The following is a 22,549-nucleotide window of genomic DNA, read 5'->3' as shown; positions in this document are numbered from 1 at the left end:
TTGAGAAAACTTCTCAGCTGTTTCTAGTGTGAGGTGAAGGTTAGACCTCTGACTCAACCTTCTGGACATACCCTATGTGTTTAAGATACACATTGTCTCAGTACAATGTTCAAAAGTGGGAATATGAAAAGCGATTGGACCCTGTGGGTAGTAATCAATGAGTTCATCTATTGATGATGTGTATGAAGGTGGTAGGAAACTAGGAGATAGGAAATTAAGGGACTTGGTCATTTGGGACATGTCTTGGAGGGCGTTTTTTTGTCATTGGTCTCTTCCTGTGTTGATGCTTCTTGGATGACCATGAGGTTAGCAGTTGAGCTCTATCGTGCCCCTTTCATGGTCATGTGACCATGGACCGACACCTATGAAACCATGAACCAAAATAAGTTTGTTTACTATGTGAGTTGCTTGGCAACTTGTAAGAGTGATGAGTGGATTAACATGAAAGTGGCCAAAAGTGATGCTGACCACACTAGGTCAGGACCGGATTTGATGTAGGAGGACCCATGACTTAATCCTTTAAACTCGTTGTCTGGAGGCTGCATGCTAAGAGAAGACCCAATGTTTCCCAAGTGGTTTTATACAGAAGATTCTGCCAATGTATCTGTCGTCTTAGCAAATCAAGAACCTCCTGCTTCCCGCTCTGGTCCTTCTCCTGACTTCACTTCTGTGTTTTTAATAGACTTTGATGTCCTATGAATTAGTGGGAAATGAGTATTAAAAAAAGGAAGCTATAAATTTTGCTTTAAAATCATTAAATTACACACTTAAAATAAATGGATTTTTAAGTATGTAAATTATACTTCAATAAGGCTGCAGAAACGGCTTGGACAACTATGATGCTTGTCGTGTGATTTGCTATTTGTCATAGTTTCTGTGACTTTGATCTCAATAGTTGTGGGATTTATTACAGATGACTCAGACACCAGGGTAACCATGCAGGGAGAACACTCCGTTCTGTCAGGGAAAAAAAATCAAGTCAAATTCATTGGCTTTCTTGATGAGGGATTTTCTGGTCACAGCTGAGTTGGCTGGAAGTTGGACATCTATTGGCTGAGAGCAAAGATGGAGAGAGCACAATGTTTACGGGGATAACTGAAGGTTGTGCTCACGAAAGGGTCTGAGTCTCACGGAGTGCAATTGCAGAAGCTCCAGTGGCTGATGAGGCTGAGGCCTAGGACCCTTGCAAGGCTGCCATTATACGTTTTGTGATGTCATGGCCGAGTGGGAGATAAGGGTAGATGAAGTGGAAAAATTTTGGTTTCTTTGGAAACTCACTTGTGTCACAGGATGTTTTTCTGGAAGCTATGTTAGGAGAAGATGTTTTGCTGAAGCCGACACATGAAAAAGCATGTGATATTTAGCTGGAGCACACGCTTGAAGGGGGACAGGATGTTTATGGAGAACATAAATGTAATCCCACTTAGAGGGAGAGGACATTTTTACATTGCTACACCTTGCAAGCCTTCGATGGTCTTTGCTGGTCTTCGTTCCGTAATGAGAAATGCACAAAAGAACCTGTGCTATTCGGGCTGCTTCTGGCTGCTTTTGCTGCTTCTTGTTGGTTTGTTAGAGCCTTGTGTTTCTGACAGGTCAAGGCACTGCTACTGATTCGTGTTTTGTGTTTGTTATTGGTCCATACTTCACCATGAAGGTGTTGGAGTTACCCCAAAGAATTACTTCTAAATAGGTCCACAACTCTCTCCCTTTTCCTATCAACTTTCTCTCTCTGCTACCTCTGGTTGGTGGGCAAGAAGGTTTAAGAACCCTAAATAAAGTAGGTTTTGAAAAAATTTACGCCTACAGATAGATTCATGGGTTGTGAGAAAGGGCTATGTCTCCTTCTAGAGGAGATGATATTTAGGTTGTGACTTTTTGGTTCTGTGGTATACTGCGACCCATTAAATGGCCAGTGATTGACAGTCTCCCAGTAAGTGCAGCACACACTAAAATGCTGTTGCTTGGTGTTGGGAGCTGTACAATGTATTCATTTCTTGTCACATATACTCGTGTATTCATGTTGGTGACAGTAGTTACTCTTCAGTTCTGCCATACAGGGAAGTGGGTCCATACACTGAGAGAAGAGAGTTGCTGGTGATGGGTATGTAACATGGAGTAAGAGAATCATTATGGTGCTGGGTCATTCTTTTCTTTTTTTCCCCCAACTTGAAAATCTGGAGACAACTGAGAAGAGATAACAATTCAAGAACTCCCCCCATTAGATTAGTCTTTGGGTAAGTCTATGGAATATTTTCTTGATTAATGACTGTTGTGGGAGGGCCCACCATTGTGGGCAAGTTCATCAGTAGTCATGTGTAAAAAGAATAGCCTTTTAGGCTGTAAGAAATAGTAATGGAGCAAGCCATGGGGAGAGTGCCGGTTTGAATAAGAAACGCTCCCACAGTCATATATTTGAATATTTAGTTAACAGGGAGTGACAGTATTTTCAAGGATTAGAAGGATTAAGAGGTGTGCCTCATTGGAGGAAGTGGGGGAGTTGACAAGTGTGGGGTTTGATTTTTCATGAGCCCAATGCTTCCCCAGGGTTTCTCTCTCTCTCTCTCTCTCTCTCTCTCTCTCTCTCTCCCTCCCTCCCTCCCTCCCTCCCTCCCTCATTCTCTCTCTCTCCCTCTATCTCCCTCCCTCCCTCTCTCTCTCTGTCTCTCTCTCTGTCTTTCTCTGTCTCTCTGTTTCTGTCTCTCTCTCTCTGTCTCTCCCTCTGTCTCTCTCTGTCTCTTTCTCTGTCAGTCTGTCTCTCTGTCTCTCTGTCTCTGTCTCTCTGTCTCTCTGTCTCTCTGTCTCTCTCTGTCTCTCACTGTGTCTCTGTCTCTCTCTGTCTCTTTCTCTCTGTCTCTCTGTCTCTCTCTGTCTCCACTCTCTCTCTGTCTCTCTCTGTCTCTCTCTCTGTCTCCACTCTCTCTCTGTCTCTGTCTGTCTCTGTCTGTCTCTGTCTGTCTCTGTCTGTCTCTGTCTGTCTCTCTCTCTCTGTCTGTCTCTCTGTCTGTCTGTCTCTCTCTCTCTCTCTCTCTCTCTCTCTCTCTCCTTACAGAGCAGTAGCTCTCTATTGATCCCGTGTTATGCTCCCTGCCATGATGATGGACCAGAAGTCTGAAACTGTAAGTTATCCTCCAATTACATGCTTTCATTATAGTAGTTGCCTTGACCATGGTGTCTCTTCACAGCAACAGAACAATGACTGAGACAAGGGGCAGGCCAACAAGCAGTGCTCCTTGTTACCACTTCAAGCTCCTGCTCTGGTTTCCCTCAGTGATGGTCTGTAACCTGTAATGCAAATAACCCTTTCCTCCCCAAGTTAGTTTTGATCATGGCATTCATCACGGAGAGAAGGAAGCAAACTAGAACGTCACAGGTCAGTACATGAGCAAGTCTTACCTTTAAATTAAAACAAAGTGTCTATACGTCTCTAACTGTGGTTATGAGGTAAGCGTCTGTGGCTCTACTAGACACACTGTTTCTATAAGAAATTGTCTTACTTAGGGTTCCTATTGTTGTAAGGAAACACGGTGACCAAAGAGCAAGTTAGGGAGGAAAAGGTTTATTCAGCTTACACTTCTACATTGCTGCTCATCACCAAAGGACGTTGGGACAGGAACTCAAACAGGACAGGATCCTAGAGGCAGGAACTGAGGCATAGGCTATGGAGTGGCACTGCTTACTGTCTTGCTCCTCATGTCTTGCTTAGCTTGCTGTCTTATAGAACCCAGGACCATCAGCCTAGGAATGGTGCCGCTCACAGTGGGCTAGGCCCTCTTCCACCAATCACTAAGAAAATGCCCTACAGCTGGATCTTATGGACGCATGTTCTCAACTGAGGCGCCCTCTTCTCTGATGACTCTAGCTTGTGTCCAGTTGGCATAAAATCAGGGTGGTGGTTAGAATGTGATTGTCCCATGGGAAGTGTGGCACAAGTAGGAGGTGTGGCCTTGTGGGAGTAGGTGTGGCATTGTTGGAGGAAGCATATCACTGTGGGGGTGATATGCTTCTTCTCCAACACCATGTCTGCCTAGACGCTTCCCTGATTCCTGCCTTGATGAAAATAGACTGAACTTCTGAACCTGAAAGCCTGCCCTAATTAAATGTTGTCCCTTGGGGTTGGGGATTTAGCTCAGTGGTAGAGCGCTTGCCTAGGAAGTGCAAGGCCCTGAGTTCGGTCCCCAGCTCTGAAAAAAAAGAACCCCCAAAAAATATTGTCCCTTAAAGTTGTCTTGGTCATGGTGTCTTTTCGCAGCAATGAAACCGTCAGACAACCAGCCAGTATAAAAACTCCCAAATAGCAGAATTAATCAACAATAGAAAGTATTTTCAAGTCCTGCAGTGAGAAACTTATTCTTGAGAGAAGAAACAGCAATGAATGAGTCCAAGATAAGGTTGCCACCAGAGAAACTCTTGGAGTGTAGATGTGGCTCAGGGATACTCCATGGAGTGCACAGGGGCTTCTCAGGAGGAGAGAGTTACATGGTCAGGAGCCACAAAGCATTTTAAAGTCACGGCAAATGGCATAGGGAAGAGCTCAGCACCTCTGCACTGGAGGCACCATCAGGAGTTTTCTGAGGATAAGCTTACATGTGAGTAAAATACGGGAAAATTCCTGCGGCTAGTTGGGTAACAGGGCCCAAAGGTGTGTAGGAAGCCATCCAGTCGAAGGAGAGCCAGGCAAGACAAGCCAGTGCAGGAGCTCTTGTGATCATCTAGGGGCATTGAGCAGAGACCTCAAAAAATATTACAGGATGCGACGGAGGCAAACAGCGCTCAGGGAAGCTAAACACAGGATCCACGTAACACCTGACAGAAGCTCACAGCATCCTCATCTTCTCTTTTAAATTACTTTCTACTGATCATACAAAATAATGGATTTTTTGATTCTTTCAGGAATCGATAGATATAAACTCAGTTTGGCATTCACTACTCTTGAGTTATCCTTGTCAAAATGTCCTCCGGGGAAGCCTCCACCTCACATCCACCTTCTGTAGTGATGGTTGGCTGTTCTTTAAGGAAACAAAGAGACCAATATGGATGCGGCCCAAGTTCAACTCATTCTAGATGCTTTCTCTTCTTCCTGGTCTCCTGCTTCACATTTTGAGAACTCCATTTTGGAATTCCTGCGTCCCTCAGTGTCCTCTACTCCCTCATGTGTTCTTTAGTCTTTCTTCCACATCACCATCAACTTATTCTTTCTTACCCTCATCCTGGTCTCTTCTCTGCATGTGAAGGTTGGATATATTTAAAAAGATGACTTTAGGGGCCTGGAGAGATAAGCAATGGATCAAGGGCTCGTCTGCTTTGAAAGAGGACATGGATTTGTTCTTTGAGCTCTTGTCCAATGGCTCCCAACTACCTTTTATTCCAGCTCCAGGGGACCTGACTATTCTTGTCTCTGTGGTCTCCTGTGTTCATGCCCTGCCCCCACCCACATAATTAAAAATAATACATCTACAGATGAGAAACAGGTTTCATTAGGTTTCGTTAGTCAAACAATCCCCGACCTTCTCTGATTCTGAGTCTGCTTGGATCAGTTTATTGGGTTTCCCCTTGAGTTCCAAGATCACCTCCCTGTTCCCTGCCCCTCTTTCCCCAACAGTCTGTTTCTCCCTCAAACTTCACCTCAGAGACTCTATCTATATCTGGCCCCTCTCCACTGTTCCTAAACATCCATCTTTTTTCCCCCCGTGCCATCCCTGCTCCTCTAAGCCTCATCTCCAGTTCTTTTCTCTCCCTAAAGACCAGACCAGCTCAGTCCTGTTTGTTTTAGTCTATGTGACATTAGACTTACTGTTTACAGCCTTCACTTTTCCGGCTTCCTCTCGATTGTCCATCCACCACAGTCCGTCTCCTCCACCAAAGTGTTCACACACAACACGTCACGTCGCACATTTTAATTTTTAGAGCAAAAACAAATTCCACTGGAAAAGATACTGGGGTTGTCAAAGGCCCTTGTGTATCTGACACAGAAAAACAAACATTTTCCCCCCAATCCTATAAATTACCCATGTACGTCCCACACACTTTGTGAATTTCACCTTAACGGATGTTTTCTACCAGATTATAAATGTAGATGTGGACGTCAATATCAAACTTAATGAAGTACATGGAAGGCTTGGCTAGAACTTTGTAAATGACTTTGCCGATCTGTTTGGACCCGTCACTTCTGGTGAACTGCACACAATGACCTGTTAAGATGTCGCTGTCAATGTCTGACTTCACCTCTGCTGGAGGAGTCTCTGGAATGATACGGAGGTTACCTTCTGTGTAATCATCCAGGAGCTGGTAGATGTATAGGACTGGATCTTTCTCGTAGGTGATGTAAAACCTGCCCTTCATGGTCGGCACCTGGGATAGGACCACCCCCCTCCAGTTGCCCTTAGAGCCATGTTTGCCCTCAAATTTATGCTCCACAGCTCGGCCAACCATGACCCTTGCGAGATGGGCGTCTTTCACTTGAGGAAACACTACTTTGTGAGGCAAGACCTTAAGCTTTAAAATCCTCTCATGGCTGTGAAGTTCCAGCCTGTAGACACACTCAATTCCATCATACTTTACCAGATAGAGAGAGGGATTTATTGGCAGTTGATCTAGAATGATGGCCTTCCATTGGGTGACGGGCTCACCACCTTCCTTCAATCCGTGAGAAATTCTGCAGCCCACAATATTCCCCAGGGCCTGGGGAGACGGCCTCCTCCTCCTCCGCTTCTGGAAGGATGGTGTGCTTATCCTCCTAAGAGACATCCTCTTCTTCTTGGCTGTAGACCTCGTGTGTTAGGACACGGCATCCTGGTCCACTGTCTTGTGGCTATTGTTCTGTGTTCAGGCTTCATACTTGCCCGTGGCCTGGGTTTGACGAGCTCGCCTGCTTAAACCAAACACAATGCTGTTGCCTCTGTCATGTGAGTGCCTGCAAGAACAATGGGGGTGGGGTGAAGGAGGGAGCTGGACCAAGGCTCTTGTCTAAGAGAACTTTGGAGCAGGTGAGGAAGGCAATGGTAGACAGGGTTGAGCATCTGAATCTAATTCTGTCATAATCAGAAGTTCATAGGAGGGCTGGGCAGTGGTGGAGCACACCTTTAATTCCAGCACTCAAGAGGCAGAGGGAGGCAGACCTCTTTGAGATCAAGGTCAGCCTGGTCTACAGAGTTAGTTCCAGGATAGCCAAAGCTACCCACAGAAAAACCCTGCCTCAAAAATCAAAATCTAAAGTTCAAAGGGAAATGAACTAATGGTTCACTACAGCTCAGAATAACATATTCAGACACATTTCTTCAGCCCGAGGCACTTTGCCTCTGCTGAGGAACCTCTCCTTGAATGTCGAGGTCAGTGTGGGATTAAGTATCCCTGTCCCCACTTTAAGCAAGCAGAATAGAGAAAGGATAACAAAGGAGCCAGAAGGGTGGCCACACCCCTCTTCTACCCTCTAACTATGAACTATGTGGCAACATCCACAAGTGTCTGCCCAGAGACACAGCACACCAGTCCATTGGCTTTCTGGACTGTGCATCCTGACCCAGCCCCAGGTTTATTCCGCGAAGCTGTTGCATCTTCGACCACAACAAGAGTCTTTTGTGTAGGCAACAACAGACATTTAGAAATAATATCTCCTGGGGTTGGAATTTAACTCAGTGGTAGAGCAGTTATCTAGCAAGCACAAGGCCCTGGGTTCGGTCCTCAGCTCCGAAAAAAAAAAAAAAAGCAACAACAAAAAAGAAATATTATTTCCTGAAATGCACAGGCACAGAGAGGAGCTTTGGCATTTTAGTAAGATTATGAATTAGATATTGTTAGCAAAGGATAATAAACTCTTAGACTGACTAGCCTAGACCATCCGCCGAGCTCTCAAACGTGGAAGACATCAGAACTTACGGTTACTCGCTGTACTAGGGAAAACTTTTAGCTTTCTGGGCTACAAGGGTCCCCGTAATCTTCATAAATGTATTTACCGAAAGAAAATGTCCTAGTCGGCCAGATTCTGTTTTCGGAAACCGGTCAGGCACCAAAAGGCTGTTGAACAATTGTGGGGTTCAGGAGCTGAACTGGATTTCACACCTCGCTGCGAAGATAGTGAACCCACCTTCAAGGAGTCAAGCACCCCCAAGTGGAAGAGAAGCGCAACCTCCGCCCAGTGCTCTGTGACATCATCCAGGCTCTGCTTACGTCATAGAAGCCCTCTCAGGCCAGTTTCTTCCCTAGTTACGCTTAGAAACTTCCAGCATCTAGGTTTTAGCATCTCATGTAGCCTCCTGGAGGCCCAAAGTAAAGTCCCCACCCAAATATTCTGATGACTGGAGTAACAGTCTGTCCATGTAGCTCATTTCATGCATTTTTTTTTCTGAAAAAGTCTTTGGTTTCTGATTCACCAACATCCTTGGTGGTTATTTTCCCAGCTCCTATCGTTCCTTTGGTTATCTTTAAGCCATTCTCCGTATCAGAAATATTGCTCGGCTCTCTCTCCGAGGCAGCCCACTGGATAGCACACCAAAATTAGCTTTATCAAAACCCACAATTATAGGACGGACATTTTTATTCACACAAAGCTGGAATTTGACAGGATTAAATACCTTGTATTGAAGTCAATGGCAATCATGCATTAATGGATTCTTTGCAAAGAGTGAGGAAAAATTAGCTCATGGACCTGCTTCCAAATTCGGGATAAACTGATGACAAACCCGATATCGACCAGTCATATATTAAATGTCTTTAAAATTTACCAGCACTTCTGGATACACGGAATTCATTAGATCAAATGCAGAAAAACAGGATGAAATAGATGAGGTAATTTTATTTTTGAAATATGGGTAGACAGAATACTGGATGAAGGTAAGGATGGAATTTACCTGTAAATTAGAGGGCACTTTAATTGTTTGTGTCACATAGTTCTTCAGATCTTCAAAAGGATGCTTTTCAGAACCCTCCCCTGTCCCCACCACACTCTGACCCTCCCTTCCCTCTTCCCAGTAATTCCCTTCCACTTTAACATTATAATTTTTTATATGTACTTAGAGCTTAACAACTTATGGCAGCTTTTTAAAATCTGACCACGTTTCTAAGTGCACCATCTTCTTTTTCTCCCTTCTATCTTAGTTTTAACCACATTTTCCTTCACTCTTTGAGTTTTACTCTCTCTCTGCTCTTATGACTCCTCTGCCATTATGTGACTGTTGGTCCACTATGTGGCTGACCTCAATATTTTTCCCCCATTTCTCCCCTTCAGCTTCCTTCTCTAGGCACCTGCTGAGATTTACAGCCTTGGGGATTTTTTTAAGCCTGGAAAGCAGACACACACACACACACACACACACACAAACACACACACACACACAGGCACACACACACACTCACACAGGTACATACACACAGAAAAACTCATACATACCCAAACACCCAAACACACACATACATACACACACAAACACACACACATGCACACAGAAACACACACAAACATACACATATACACACACAAACACACAAATACAGAGAGAAGAACAGACAGAGACAGAGAGAAACACAGAGAGAGACAGAGAGCCCATGAGAAAACATGTAATATCATCTTTCTAAGAACAATAAAGAGAGACAACGTTCAAAAAAGTGAAGAACAAGTAGGCAAGAAGAAGAACAATCTCATCATAGCCGTCAACTTGAGGAGGAAAGAATTTGTCTCACTCTAGGCTTCTATTACTAGTATGTTACTGAGCGAATTTGGGGTAGGAACTCAGGCAGGACTCTAGAGGCAGGAAAGGAAGCAGAGACAACTTAGAAATGCTGGGTACTGGATTGCTGTCCATGACCTACTCAGATTTCTCTCCTTCTCATACAACCCAGGGCCACCTTCATAGGGGACGACACTCCCCATAGTGGGCTAGACCCTTCCACATCAACCATCAAAAAAAAAATTCCTTACGGATTTAGCCAAAGGACAATCTGATGGAGGCAATTCCTCAGATGAAGCTCTTTCTTCCCATGTTGAGTCAAACTGATAATAAAAACTAACCAGGACCCTGCACATCCATTCTGTTTGCCAAACTGTGTGCAATCGACAAGCCATTGGAATACCCTTAGCTGTTGATCACTGGATGAATGGCTTAAAAATGTTATATACATTGATGTGATTCTCATCTGTGTGTAAGAGCAAAGTGTTTTGTTCTCAGAAAACGGATGGGAGTGTAAAATACAATATGTTAAGTGAAACAAGCCAGACTCAAACAGACGATTGCGGAATTTAGATTTTAATAAGGGATATTAAGTGAAAGGGGGCATTTAGGAAGAGGAAGGGGAGCAGCAGGGTGTGTGCTTGTGTGTGTGTGTGAGTGTGTGTGTGTGCGTGTGTGTGTGTGTGTGCAGGTGGAAATGGATGTGAGTTGTGAGGATGAAGATGGCTAATGTACAGTATAAACCTGTACAAGGAGTCACCAGCAAGCCCACTGACTTCTACATTTAAAGAACATCGATATAAGAAAACTGAGTCTAAAACAATGTTTTGATTAAATTGGGGGTTTATAGTTTAGAGATACCGTAAAGTTTATTCATATTTTCCTTCCCACAGGTGGCTCTTGCTGTTTCGAGCTTGATACTGGTGACAGGATATGGCAATGAGCTTTGATGTCTGTACCTCATCAATCACCCGGAATTCACGTCATTCAGTGAGGCTCCCGTGGGGAAGGAGGTAGTTAGAGATCTTACGGGTACACTACGTGGGAAGAATAATGCCCACCCCCACTATAGATATCCAAATATTCACCCTCATCTCTGGTTTGAATGTGATTGCCCAAAAGTTATTTTCTGAAGATTAATCCCCAGTTGGAATGTAGTTGTGAAGAATTGATTAGGTCAAGAGTGATGCGACCTACAAATAAAGATCCATTAATGATGCTATTGTAGAAAAAGATTCAATTATGAAAGGGAGTTTGGATCCCTCTCTTGTCTTCTGAGCCCATTGGATCCCTTCTGTGGTGACAACATCCCACAAGAACTCCTTCCTCGGCCAATGGTCTCTTCATCTCCGATTTACAGGCTTCTGAATCAGAATCATACAGAATCTGCGTCATTATAGACTAGCCAATCGGTGACATTCTGTTTGTCCATACAAGCAAGAACATGCCTCAGAATTGTGAGCAGCCGGGTCATATGGGAAAGCGAAGCTGGCAGAGAGGACTAGGTGGTTAGTGCTGACTGAGGACAAGGTGGGTTCAGGGTTAGCGTGTGTGCTCTTCGTGAAAGAAACAGCACAGTGAAAGAGTGTAGGTTGGAAAGGTGCAGCTTGGGAGGGACTCAGACATCTACTGTTGGCCTTGTGGGGACAAGGAGCCATTAGGTAAGGGAAAGATCGCCAGGGATAGCTTCAGCCACTGCTTTTGGCTAGCAGAACACTGTTTAGAATCCTCATCTTCGAGGATATAAAAGAAAACTGCCTGGAGTCAGTTGATTTATCAGTAACCATCAAGAGTGTGTCCATTATTACAGAGGGACCCAGAAAAAGCCTGATCTTGGAAGATCCTTTGCCTTCCAGAGATGGAGACTTCTCCCCGGCAACACTGGGCAACCCATCTACGTCGGTAAGTGCATCCCACTAAGTCCAGATCAGTGGTCCTTAACCCTTGGATTGAGACCCCTTTGGGAGCTCAAATGGCCCTTGCACAGGAGTCACATATCATATATCCTGTGCGTCAGACATTTACATCACAATTCATAACTATAGCAAAATTAAAGTTATGAAGTAGCAATGAAATAATTTTACAGTTGGTGGAGTTGTATTAAAATGGTAGGTTAGGAAGGTTGAGAACCACTCCTCCTGACCCCTCTAAAATATGCCTGTCGGTATGTACTGGAGGTACAATATCTTTTATTCAATCAGGCAAATCCAGAAAAACCAAAACACCACCATAAGTTTATGAAGGATAAACAGCCACTGCACCCACAGTGTCAGGACTGCTGACATCTTAGACAAAATGTAAAAATGGAAATCACGTCATACCATGACAATCCCCCTAAATAAAAAGCAGAGGAGGAAAACCAGTTCCCTGGTGGTGGCACCAAGAGAAAACCCTTGTCAGAATCGTCAGCAAGGATTTTAAATCCAGGATTCAAGCGTCGTCAATGAGAAACTTCCAAAACAAAAGGATACACAAAATCTTGGTGAGGTAATAGAAGAAACAAGAGAAAATCGAATAAAAACTCACTGAATTAAAAAGAACACTAAGAGTAGGAATTAAAGACATCTGGGCAAGATGAACAATGAAGTGGTGATTAGAGCAGCTGAAGGGGCTGGGGAGACGGCTCACTGCTTAGGAACACTGGATACTCTTGCAGAGGATCGGGGTTCAGAGGATCTGATGGACTCTTTGATCAAAACACACACACTCACATACACATACACAAACACAAACACACACACACACACCCACTAACATACACACACATACACACACAAACACACACAAACACACACATACTCACATACACACACACAAACACACACACACTCACATACACACACACATACACACACACAAACACAAACACACACATACACCCACTCACATACACACACACATACACAGACAATCACACACACACTCACATACACACACACATACACACACAAACACAAACACACACACACCCACTCACATAAACACACACACATACACACACACACATACACACACACACAAACACATACACACACATACCCATACACACACACAAACACAAACACAGACACACACACACCCACTCACATAAACACACACACAAACACACACACACACACAAACACACACACACACACCCCATAGAGATAAATTTAAAAAAAAAAATTAAAAAAAGAAGGAGCCAGGTATGCCCCTTTAATCCCAGCACTCAGAAGCAAGCTGATCTCTGTGAGTTTAAGGACTACCTGGTTTATACAGTGAGCTTCAGGCCAGCCCTACCTACATAATGAAACCCAGTGTCCAAATAAAACAGAGAAGAATGTTCTATTTATTTCTGATAATGTAGGCAACAGAGAAACTATTTCTACAGAGAAAGAACTTATTGTTGAGGGAATCAGTGGGCTGGAAGGAGACCCCAATTCTTTGTGTAACTAACTCCATCACAGCCTCAGCAGGAAACAAGAATGGGTACAGCTAAAAGGAAGCAGGGCGATCATGAGTAAAGCTGTGGACAGGCATCAGCCCATCAGCAACAGAAGCAGGCGGAAAACCAGCTTGGATGAGATGGCGTCACCAGCCAATGTCTCTGACTGACAGTCCCTAGTAGCACAAGGATGTTCTTTTCCTTCAAGTACCCTGGACTTTTCAGACACTCAGAAACCACAGAACAAAGTGTGGCAAATGCCTAAGAAAAGATGTCCTTTGGGACGTATTTGTTTATACAGGTTTCATGTAGCCCAGGCTGGCCTCAAACACACTATACACCCGAGGATGATTTTGAACTCCTGGTTCTCCTCCTGGTAATGAGACTATGTGCATGTACCAGCACACCAGGCTGATGAGGTTCTGTAGGTCGAGCCCAGAGCTGTGTGAGAGCCAAGTGAGCACTCTGTCCACTGAGCTGCATCTGCAGCCCCTCGGATGTGTTCTGTTAATACAACAAAACTAAAATAGACGTCTTCAATAGAGACAACAGGAGTCTCCCAGTCCAGAAACATTAAATCACACATTCACAAGTAATACAGATGTCAAGAAATAATGAAACTATGTAACAGTAAGAAAAAAAGAAGAAGATAGGAAACATACTATCGAAATGTGTGAGACATAACTATGACGGTGCTGAGAGGAAACTTTATTTACAACACTAATTCTTACATTAGAAACAAAGACCAGCAACATAAATTTTTATCTACACTGGAAAATAAGAAAATAATTAATTCAATGAAAAAATAATTGTTAAAATGACCTCCAAAACACAAAACACTAAAAATAAGAAATTAACAAAAAAAAAGCCAATGAAACACAATTAGTTTTTTTTTTTAAAGCAAAGAATTTTATTTTTACGTCTCGATTAGACCTAGATAGAAAAATATAAGGTCCATTCTGTTTGGCGATTTAAAAAAAAAAAAAGAAATTTCCGTGTTTTAGAATTTGTGCAGAACACTGAACCTGGTACCACAGACAAAAATTTAAAAAAAAATTATTCACTGTTTAAACACTTTTTAATGACAGTGTTTATACTCAACTTGTCTCTCCTATAATCTCTTTAATATCAGACAAGATTTCCAGGGTTGCCATATGGAAATTATGCAGTGTTGAAATGGAAGCACAGCATTGCATTCCCAACACAGACTCTGGTTGAGAACACCATTGTTTTTCTCACGAGGAAACTAGAACAAGATCCAAGCCCAGTCTCCCGAGGCGAGGTCCCATCTTAGAGCCATTTCCTCAGACAGCACTTCCCATGTGTCATATTTTTCTTCAAAAATCGAAACAGACTTGTTTGCTGCACTGTTTGGTTTGCCATGCTGCTTGGGAGATCCTGGACCATCAGACATGACGAAACTTCTTGCCCACACCCCCAAACCACAGCACTGGTATCAGTGTAGAGGAAATAGGAGAGACAGAAACTAAAAAGGAAAAAAAAAACTTTTTTTGTTTGGAGACTCTTCTCCATGTAAGTAAGCCCAGGTTGACCTTGGGCTTTCTATGTAGCGCAGATTGGCCTTGGACTTACTATGTAGCCCAGGCTGGCCATGGACTTACTCTGTAGACCAGGCTGGCCTTGATTTGCCATGTAGCCCAGGCTGGCCATGGACTTACTCTGTAGCGCAGGCTGGCCTTGATTTATGATGTAGACCAGGCTGGCCTTGGACTTACTCTGTAGCCCAGGCAGGCCTTGATTTGCGATGTAGCCCAGGCTGTCTTTAGACTTACTATGTAGCCCCGGCTGGATTTGAACTTGTGATCTTCTCGAGTATTGAGAACATAGATATGCACTACCACACTCAGCTTTGTCTCTGTTATTATAAGTGACTCAGCTGTGTCCCATCATTTGCCAGCCTCCCTCAACATCAACAACAGCATCCACAATCACCCACTAGGATAATCCCATCCTTTAACTCATCTGTTAAGGTAAGACTTTACAAAACAGAGAGTAAGCAGGGTCCTCCTCCTTATTAGAACACATTTGTGTGGAGTGATTTGAGTGATTGTTTGAGTGAGCCAGTCATACCTTAACCTGGTTCTGATATTATGACCAAGACGGGGAAAAAAATAAGAAAACAAAAGTAAAGGAGATGAGTCCAACAACAGGACTTGAACCTTAGCAGTTGAGGAGATGGCTCACAGGTCTCAGGTAAATGATGGCTATGCTTTGTGGCCCACACAGAATCCCAGTCCAGGGAGGTAGAGATAGGGCAGATCCCCATGACAAGACAGCTGTCAAGACTAGTCATATTGTTGACCTCTGGGTTTGACTGAGAAATGCTGCTTCAATGAATAAGGTAGAAGAGAAAATGGATTAGTCCCTACATTATACACTGCACGTGCATGTATGTACACACACACACACACACACACACACACACACACACACACACACAGGAACAAAAAAAAAAACCTTGGACTTAAGGCATTGCCTCCACTGTAGTAGCACATAGTAGGAGGTGGGGATCTAAATAAGTGTTCCTTTCCACCCACACAAAGACCAACATACTTATGAACCATCAGCCCTGGATCTGTACAATCTGCTGAGGACTCCCAGATGTTTAGTTTAGTCTCCAGGCTCTCTAACATGTTCTGGTGTTCTGTTTCAGGAATCCTGAGCTGGGGCTCGGCTGACTTGAGCATCACTCCCACTCTTGCATCCAAGACAACTTTCATTTGCCAAGTACTGATCCTTGGGATTCCCTGCCAAGGTACCCTGACTTGCATTTCTCACGAGGCCATGCCATGAAGCCAGAGAAAGTGCGGCTGTCTTACTCTGCCATTTATTAGCTTAGAGTATTGGGAAATTGGCTCGACGTTTAAACCTCAATTCCCTCATATATAAATGAGCAGGAGAACAATTCCAGTTCATCAGATCTACATTAGGAGTGAGTTAGAAAAATACATCAAAACGATTAGTGCCAATGTGTTTTATGAATGATACGCAGTATTATTTATATGATTTGTAACATTGGAAATAATTGTACCTGGAACGTAACGGTTTTCATTATCTTTGCACAGATGATGCGAGGAAAGCATCTAGGATGCAGAAATGCGTCCTATTTTGCTTTATTTCCAAGAAGCATTTCTTTGTGCTCCAATTATGTTTTTAAAACTTACTTTCCACTCCATCTCCCCTTAGGTGATTGGGTTAGAACGGGGTTTGGTGAGAGGGGTTATAAAACATGTTACAGAATATATCTACAAGATCAACTGTTGCGTTCACATGGAGGCACCCTCCATGGATAAGCCATGCTCCCCCTGAAGGTATTGATTTCTTTTCTTTTTTTATTTTCATTGATTTCTTGTGATGGCTAGTCTTGGAGGAAAGAACCTCCCTCGAGGAGCCTCCTCCATCAGATTGGCCTTGACTACGTCCAGGTGGCATTTCCTTGACTGTTCACTGATGTTGGAGAGCCTGGTCTACTGTGGGCAGCACCGCCCTATGCAGGTGTCTCTGGACTCTGTAAAGGTAGTTGAATGTGAGCTTAGAAGCAAGCCAGTGAGCAGACTCTGTAGTTCCTGTTTCACAATCCTGTCTCGGTTTTCCTGGATGATGGGCTGGAACAGATAAGATGAAATGAAGATTTCCCTTCCCAAGCTGGCTCTGGTGAGTGTATTTATCAGACCAACAGAAAACCAAAATTAAGCAAAAATCACAGTGCCAGATCTGGGATGTCTTCCTGAAAGTTGCTGACCAGCGAGATCCCAAAAGCCCTCACAACGCTACAGGTTGTTGCCATTGTTCTTTGTAGCCCTCCAGAACTTGATGGTAAGACCCTATTGCTGAGGACACTGAATCCTTTGGTCACAGGTCACAGAAGGGTCAATCTGAAGCTGATGTGGAAGCATCCTCTGTAATGGCAAGCCTTCATGGTTCAAGAAAGTTCTATGTAGGCTTCCAGGGGAGAAAATCGTCTACATCCTTACTCGGGGGTGAACCATTCAAGCTAAAATGTCAGGCATGATGTGCCCCTAATGTGTTAGTGGCATCGCATTCATGGGAGTAACCAGTGGCTTTCCAATCGGATACAAGGCATAATCCACACGAGAGAATACAAACCACGTTCTGCATACTGGTCAATAACCTATGGTTAGGGTGATATAGGCCCTAGGAAAGAACCTAATGCTAGATACATTGTCAAACTTCCTTCCAAACATCCACATTTGTATCTACAGATCAGCGTTGCACTAAGCTCTCATCAGACAAGAAGCCTCTGAGTACCATGGGCAGAGACGTACAGCTGGACAAAGTGCTGGGAATCAGTGGTGTTGGACTGTTCAGGTGGAAACAGGACGGCTAAGTCTTCTCCTCCACAGCTCAGAGAACATCATGAAAGAGTGGGTGGAAGGAATATATGAACCAGAAGACGGGGAAGTGGATAGCAAAAGGATATCTTTTAGATTGGACCTAGTCTTTGAACTCTTAAACTGATGGCGGCTATGGTCACGGGGACAAGACTGGGCCCCTCAACACTTCATTACAGATGGGAGAGGCCATAAAGACTCTCCCCTCCCTTGGCAATCAACATTTATTGGAGGAGGGTTCTATCCTGCAGGCTTAGATCTTTCAAGACCTACTTTAGTAAGAGTTTTTAAACCCTTTAACCTTCCTCTACCCACCACCCACCAGAGGTAGTGGAAAAGAAATGATAATAGGGCAAACAAAGGACGGTGTGGACCTTCTTAGAAATAGTTCTCTGGGGCGATTTCAATCTTCATCATCAGTATATCAGTTCAGTTGACATGAATCAGCAGACGGAGGTCCATCTACTTGCAAACACCATTCACGAATCACCAAGGACAGTTCAACCCAGAAGAAATTGCTGAGCTCTTCCAATTGGCCTGGGTTCGAGGAGGCAGCAAGAAGCCACCACAATGTCACCACAAGAAGTTCTCTGGAGCTTTTCCCTCTACAACGTCATGACAAACAATGGTCAGTGAAGAAGGAAAGGTGAACCAATGCCACAGCATGGTCCATGAAGACCAGTGTCATCAAAGTCCATTGAGCATCAGCAAAGAGTGTCAAGGCAAGCCAATGCCGTGGTGTTGCCCACTGTTGTCCAGGGTTATACTCGTATCCTTTCTCAACATCACATGCCCTTTTCCCAGGCAGCTACCAGAAACACCATGTGTTTGTTCTCAGCAAAACATACTCTCCAAAGACCGTTTCCAGTACAACATCCATGACACAGTTGAGTCTCCAAACAAACCACAAATTTCTGCTTTACTCCCTTCTACATTCCTGTACCCATAGATAAGTTGTTCTGTCGAATACCTCTGTACTCATGTGATTAATTAAACTTATGTTTACATGCAGAAAAGAGACCTGAAATAGGAGGGGGGACTTATTCAGAATATCGGTGCCAATTGGAGAGGGAATGGCGTGAGAGAAGGGGTTGACCTAGGGGATGACGGAGGAGGATGAGGGAGGAAGCAAGGGAGAACTGAAGGAGGGGATGGGAGTATGAGGAAGGGGGATGAGGGAGGGGAATTGGGAAGGGAAATACAGAAAGGAAATGACTAAAACTCATTATATAAGTATATGAAATTGTTAAACAAAAACATCAAAATCATCTTTTTTTTTAAAAAAAGTTTAATGTTTCTCTTTATAGAGGGTCAATCATTACAACTTAGGGCTTATTTTGTTTGATCAATTTTGTCTTTAAGGTTTTTTAGTTCCTTGGAGCAAATTGTCAGATGTGAAGTTTTAGTTCGATCGACTCAGTGCCCTCCATGGTTCTGTGTAACTGAAAAATCAAGTCAATAAACACTTTGTTTTAATCGTCAAAATCACAGTGAGTTCTCTCCAGTAATTTTCCTTTAACACACTCCACGCACAGCCCTTCTCAAAAGGCTGCCTGAATTAAGTACCTGCCACTGAATGGGACAAAAGTTCAAACTAGTGGTAGTGGGAAAAAGCAAGTAAAAGAAAAGTAACAAGCAGCAATCCTTCTTCCCTCTGCATCTGGGACTCCATTTTATGGTTGAGGAGAGTCTACTACACTGAACAAAATGAAAGAGTAGAGTCTGAGGTGGTGTTTCACTTAGTGAAGAAAGGCAGGCAAAGCTTCAAATGGGGGGGAGGCGCGGGTAGGCTGACAGGGCGGTTCCTCTCTTGAAGATGTATGTAAACACCAAAGTTGAGAATGAAGAGAACCTCCAAGTGAAAACGGCTATGCCAAAATTTATGAACACAGGAGCGTTTGTATCACACTGACTGAACATTCACACAAATCAATCACACCGCACGTCTAGTATGCGTGTTTACACACATCAAGTTGTGCTGTATTTGGGGGCTGTATAGACAAAGATTGTGTGTGACTGGACAGGTGTCTTGATAGTTGGGAACCATTACTGCCCTTGCAGAGGACCTAAGTTCAGACCCTGTCACCAACATGGTGGCTCACAAGCACTGATTACTCTTGTTCAGTTCTGTGTCCTGCTCCTGTCTCCTGTCTTGATGAATACACATGTGGTCGTGAGGGAAACCGACTTGAGCCCTATGGCCTCCCATGTCTTATTGGCAGCTATTCCTGCTTTTCTTCCCTAAGTTTCTTTTGGCTTCTGTATATGTATCTTTTATACAGATACATAAAAGGAAGGGAAAACACCCATATATGGAATTTAAAACAAGGAAACAAAGAAAGAAAGAAACAAAGAAAGAAACAAACAGCAAAGAAAGAAAGAAAGAAAGAAAGAAAGAAAGAAAGAAAGAAAGAAAGAAAGAAAGAAAGAAAGAAAGAAAGCTGAACACCCTCCAGGTCTGCAATGTGACAATCACACTCCATTTGTTATGCTTTCCCCAACATGATGGATGGTACCAGCTCAAACAATGGGTCAAAATAAACACTTCCTGTCTCTTTTTTATTGGAATTTTATGTATTTAAATTTCAAATGTTATCCCCTCTCCTAGATCCCCTCTCTCCCATCCTCTCCCCCTGCTTCAGTGGTGATGCTTTTCTTCCCACCCACTCCCATCTCAACACCCTGGCACTCCCCCATTTTGGGGAAATGAGGCTTCAGAGGGCCAAGGGCTTCTCCTATTGATGCAGACAATACCATCCTCTGCTATATATGTGGCTGGAGCTGTGGGACCCTCCATGTATACTCTTCGGTTGGTGGTTTAGTCTCTGGGAGCTCTGGGGGTGTCTGGTTGGTTGATATTGTTGCTCTCCCTATGGGGTTGCAACCCCTTCAGCTCCTCCAGTCCATTCTTTAACTCCTTCTCCATTGGGGTCCGGGTGCTCAGTGGTATGATTAGCTGTAAGCATCCTCATCTGTATCAGTCAGGCTCTGGCGGAGCCTCTCAGGAGACATCCATATCAGACTCCTGTCGACAAGCACTCCTGTCTTCGTTAAGTTTCTGCTTTGTATTTTGTCATAGCAACAACAAGAAGAGTCAATATGCACCCTCTTCATGTCAGGGCCATGTGAATTAGAGTCAGTGCATCACTGAGCCCTGTAGGGTTCTCTTGGCCCCATCCACAGAGCATGGAGAGGGTGTGGACCCTCACACTGACCACCTTCTGCATTCCGTGACATCATAGACCTTGGCCCTGGGATGCAAATTCTTAGCTCAAATATCTAGCTCTTCCTTTCAGGTGTATCTGTGTCTTGGGTCTATGACTTCTATCACAACTCAAAACCTATACGTTTGGGAGAAAACTGGTTTCATGTTAATGAGGAAAGTATCTGACATGCATGCCTTCGAATGACTTTTCCACGTGAAATTTATGGAAGGAAAGGTGCGATCAGACACCAAAAAGATAACCTGAATCCTAAACTCAAATTCTTTGAGTGTTTGTCCTAATGCAGCTGTGTGTGGGTGTGTGTGTGTGTGTGTGTCTACACGTATTTCTGTGTATGTGCATGAACAGAGGGAGACCCTGCACATCTCTTCATTCATCTTCCTCTTTTTTAGTGTTTGAGACAAAGTCCCTTACTGAAACCAAAACTCACTGTCCCTGGGTATCATAGGCATCCCACACATGTTATCCCCTTTCCTGGTTCTCCCCTTTCCCATTTCCCTCTCCCCTTGTTATTATGGGGATGCTCTTCCTCCCAACCACTCCCACCTCAACACTCTGGCACTCCCCCACACTGGGGAACTGACCCTTCACAGGACCAAGGTATTGTCCTCCTATTGATGCAGACAATGCCATCTTCTGCTATATATGTGGCTGGAGCCATGGGAACCTCCCTGTGTCCTGTCATTATCCCTCCAAACATGGGTTATGGGCTGTCATGCACGTGCTGGTAATTTCACAGTAGACATTGCTTCCCACAAAACTATCTCCCCAGCTTGCACCTTATCCCTTGTCACTGGCATGCTGGAGATCCTGTATTTTGTTTATTTGGCCCATAGCTAGACGCTCTTTCTTGGACTATAATTAAGTGATCTACCTACCTAATGCTGCCCCCTTTAAGACAGTTCCTATGTTGTTACTTCCCTTGATGACAAAATTATTCTTGTTGCTTCTTCATAGTTGTAATTTCGCTACTGTAATGAATCATAGTCGGGAATCATTTTGGAGACTGAAGTTTGTCAAAGGGATCGTGACCCACACACAGGTTGTGAACCGCAGCTATAACCGGTTAGTGGCAAGATATATTTGAAGGACAACCTGGGGAAGACAACCGCCAGCCCTGGGTCCTAAGGCCTTTGTTTTATGGACCTAGCTCACCTCTTCACCTCCTTCAATATAGAGTCATGGGAGGAGCGTTTGTCATTTTGAATAAAACAAACCTTAACGGAGACACATGATGGTTCGTTGTTGCTACCATGTTGTAATTTCCTTCCCCCAAACACCGCATTTTAAACGTCATCGAAAGCCAAGAAAATAGGCATAAAGATCTGTCTGCGTGATTTACTGCCCACAATTAATTTCGTTCACCTGGGCCTCAACTTTAGAAGACTGCAAGCATTAGACATTTGAGAAATCCACTTCCCGCTCATGTTTTGTTTAAAAAAAATCAACCTAAATAGAACAATAGAGATGGAGTGTACAGGACGGGTTGGGTGGTTAGAGCTCTTAAGGGAAGCTCGCACACAGTGAGGTATGTCAACACACCTCAGCTGACTCAGAAGCAAACAGGTGAGGACCACAGGAAGCCTTGGGCATGAACAACAGGGATGAAGGTGTCTTTCCAAGGCAGCGAGACAGAGCAGAGCATCCTTCCTTGGTGTAGTTGAAGTGAGGAAGCTAGTGGTTCTCCACCTAAGTCATCGCACACTGAACCGACTCGTGAAGTTCTGGACCCGTCACTCTCCAGTGCCTGAGGTTGAAATGCAGCCGCCCCCCCCCAACCCCCATAGGAACAAGCACTTGTTCCAAGGAGAGGTGCTTGGAGACTTCATTCTTTGAAGCCATCTTCTCTGAAGGGAAGTTCTCCAATTC

General features: G+C 44.0%; 1 protein-coding gene across 1 annotated transcript; it reads right to left on the bottom strand.

Annotated features, from left to right (window-relative positions):
• Positions 1 to 5,843: 5,843 nt before the first annotated feature.
• LOC134486255 (Y-linked testis-specific protein 1-like) lies at positions 5,844 to 8,102 on the bottom strand. Its single transcript, XM_063285174.1, has 2 exons — positions 7,950 to 8,102; positions 5,844 to 6,910 (listed from the first exon to the last, which is right to left on the bottom strand). Exon 2 carries the CDS (start codon positions 6,742 to 6,744, stop codon positions 6,040 to 6,042), a length of 705 nt encoding a protein of 234 aa, XP_063141244.1. The 5' UTR covers positions 6,745 to 6,910; positions 7,950 to 8,102; the 3' UTR covers positions 5,844 to 6,039.
• Positions 8,103 to 22,549: the final 14,447 nt, after the last annotated feature.

This window comes from Rattus norvegicus, chromosome 3 (assembly GCF_036323735.1).
Source record: "Rattus norvegicus strain BN/NHsdMcwi chromosome 3, GRCr8, whole genome shotgun sequence".
NCBI classification, from domain to species: domain Eukaryota; kingdom Metazoa; phylum Chordata; class Mammalia; order Rodentia; family Muridae; genus Rattus; species Rattus norvegicus.
The sequence above is the reverse complement of the archived record's forward strand: the minus strand, read 5'-3'. Positions and strand labels throughout refer to the sequence as shown.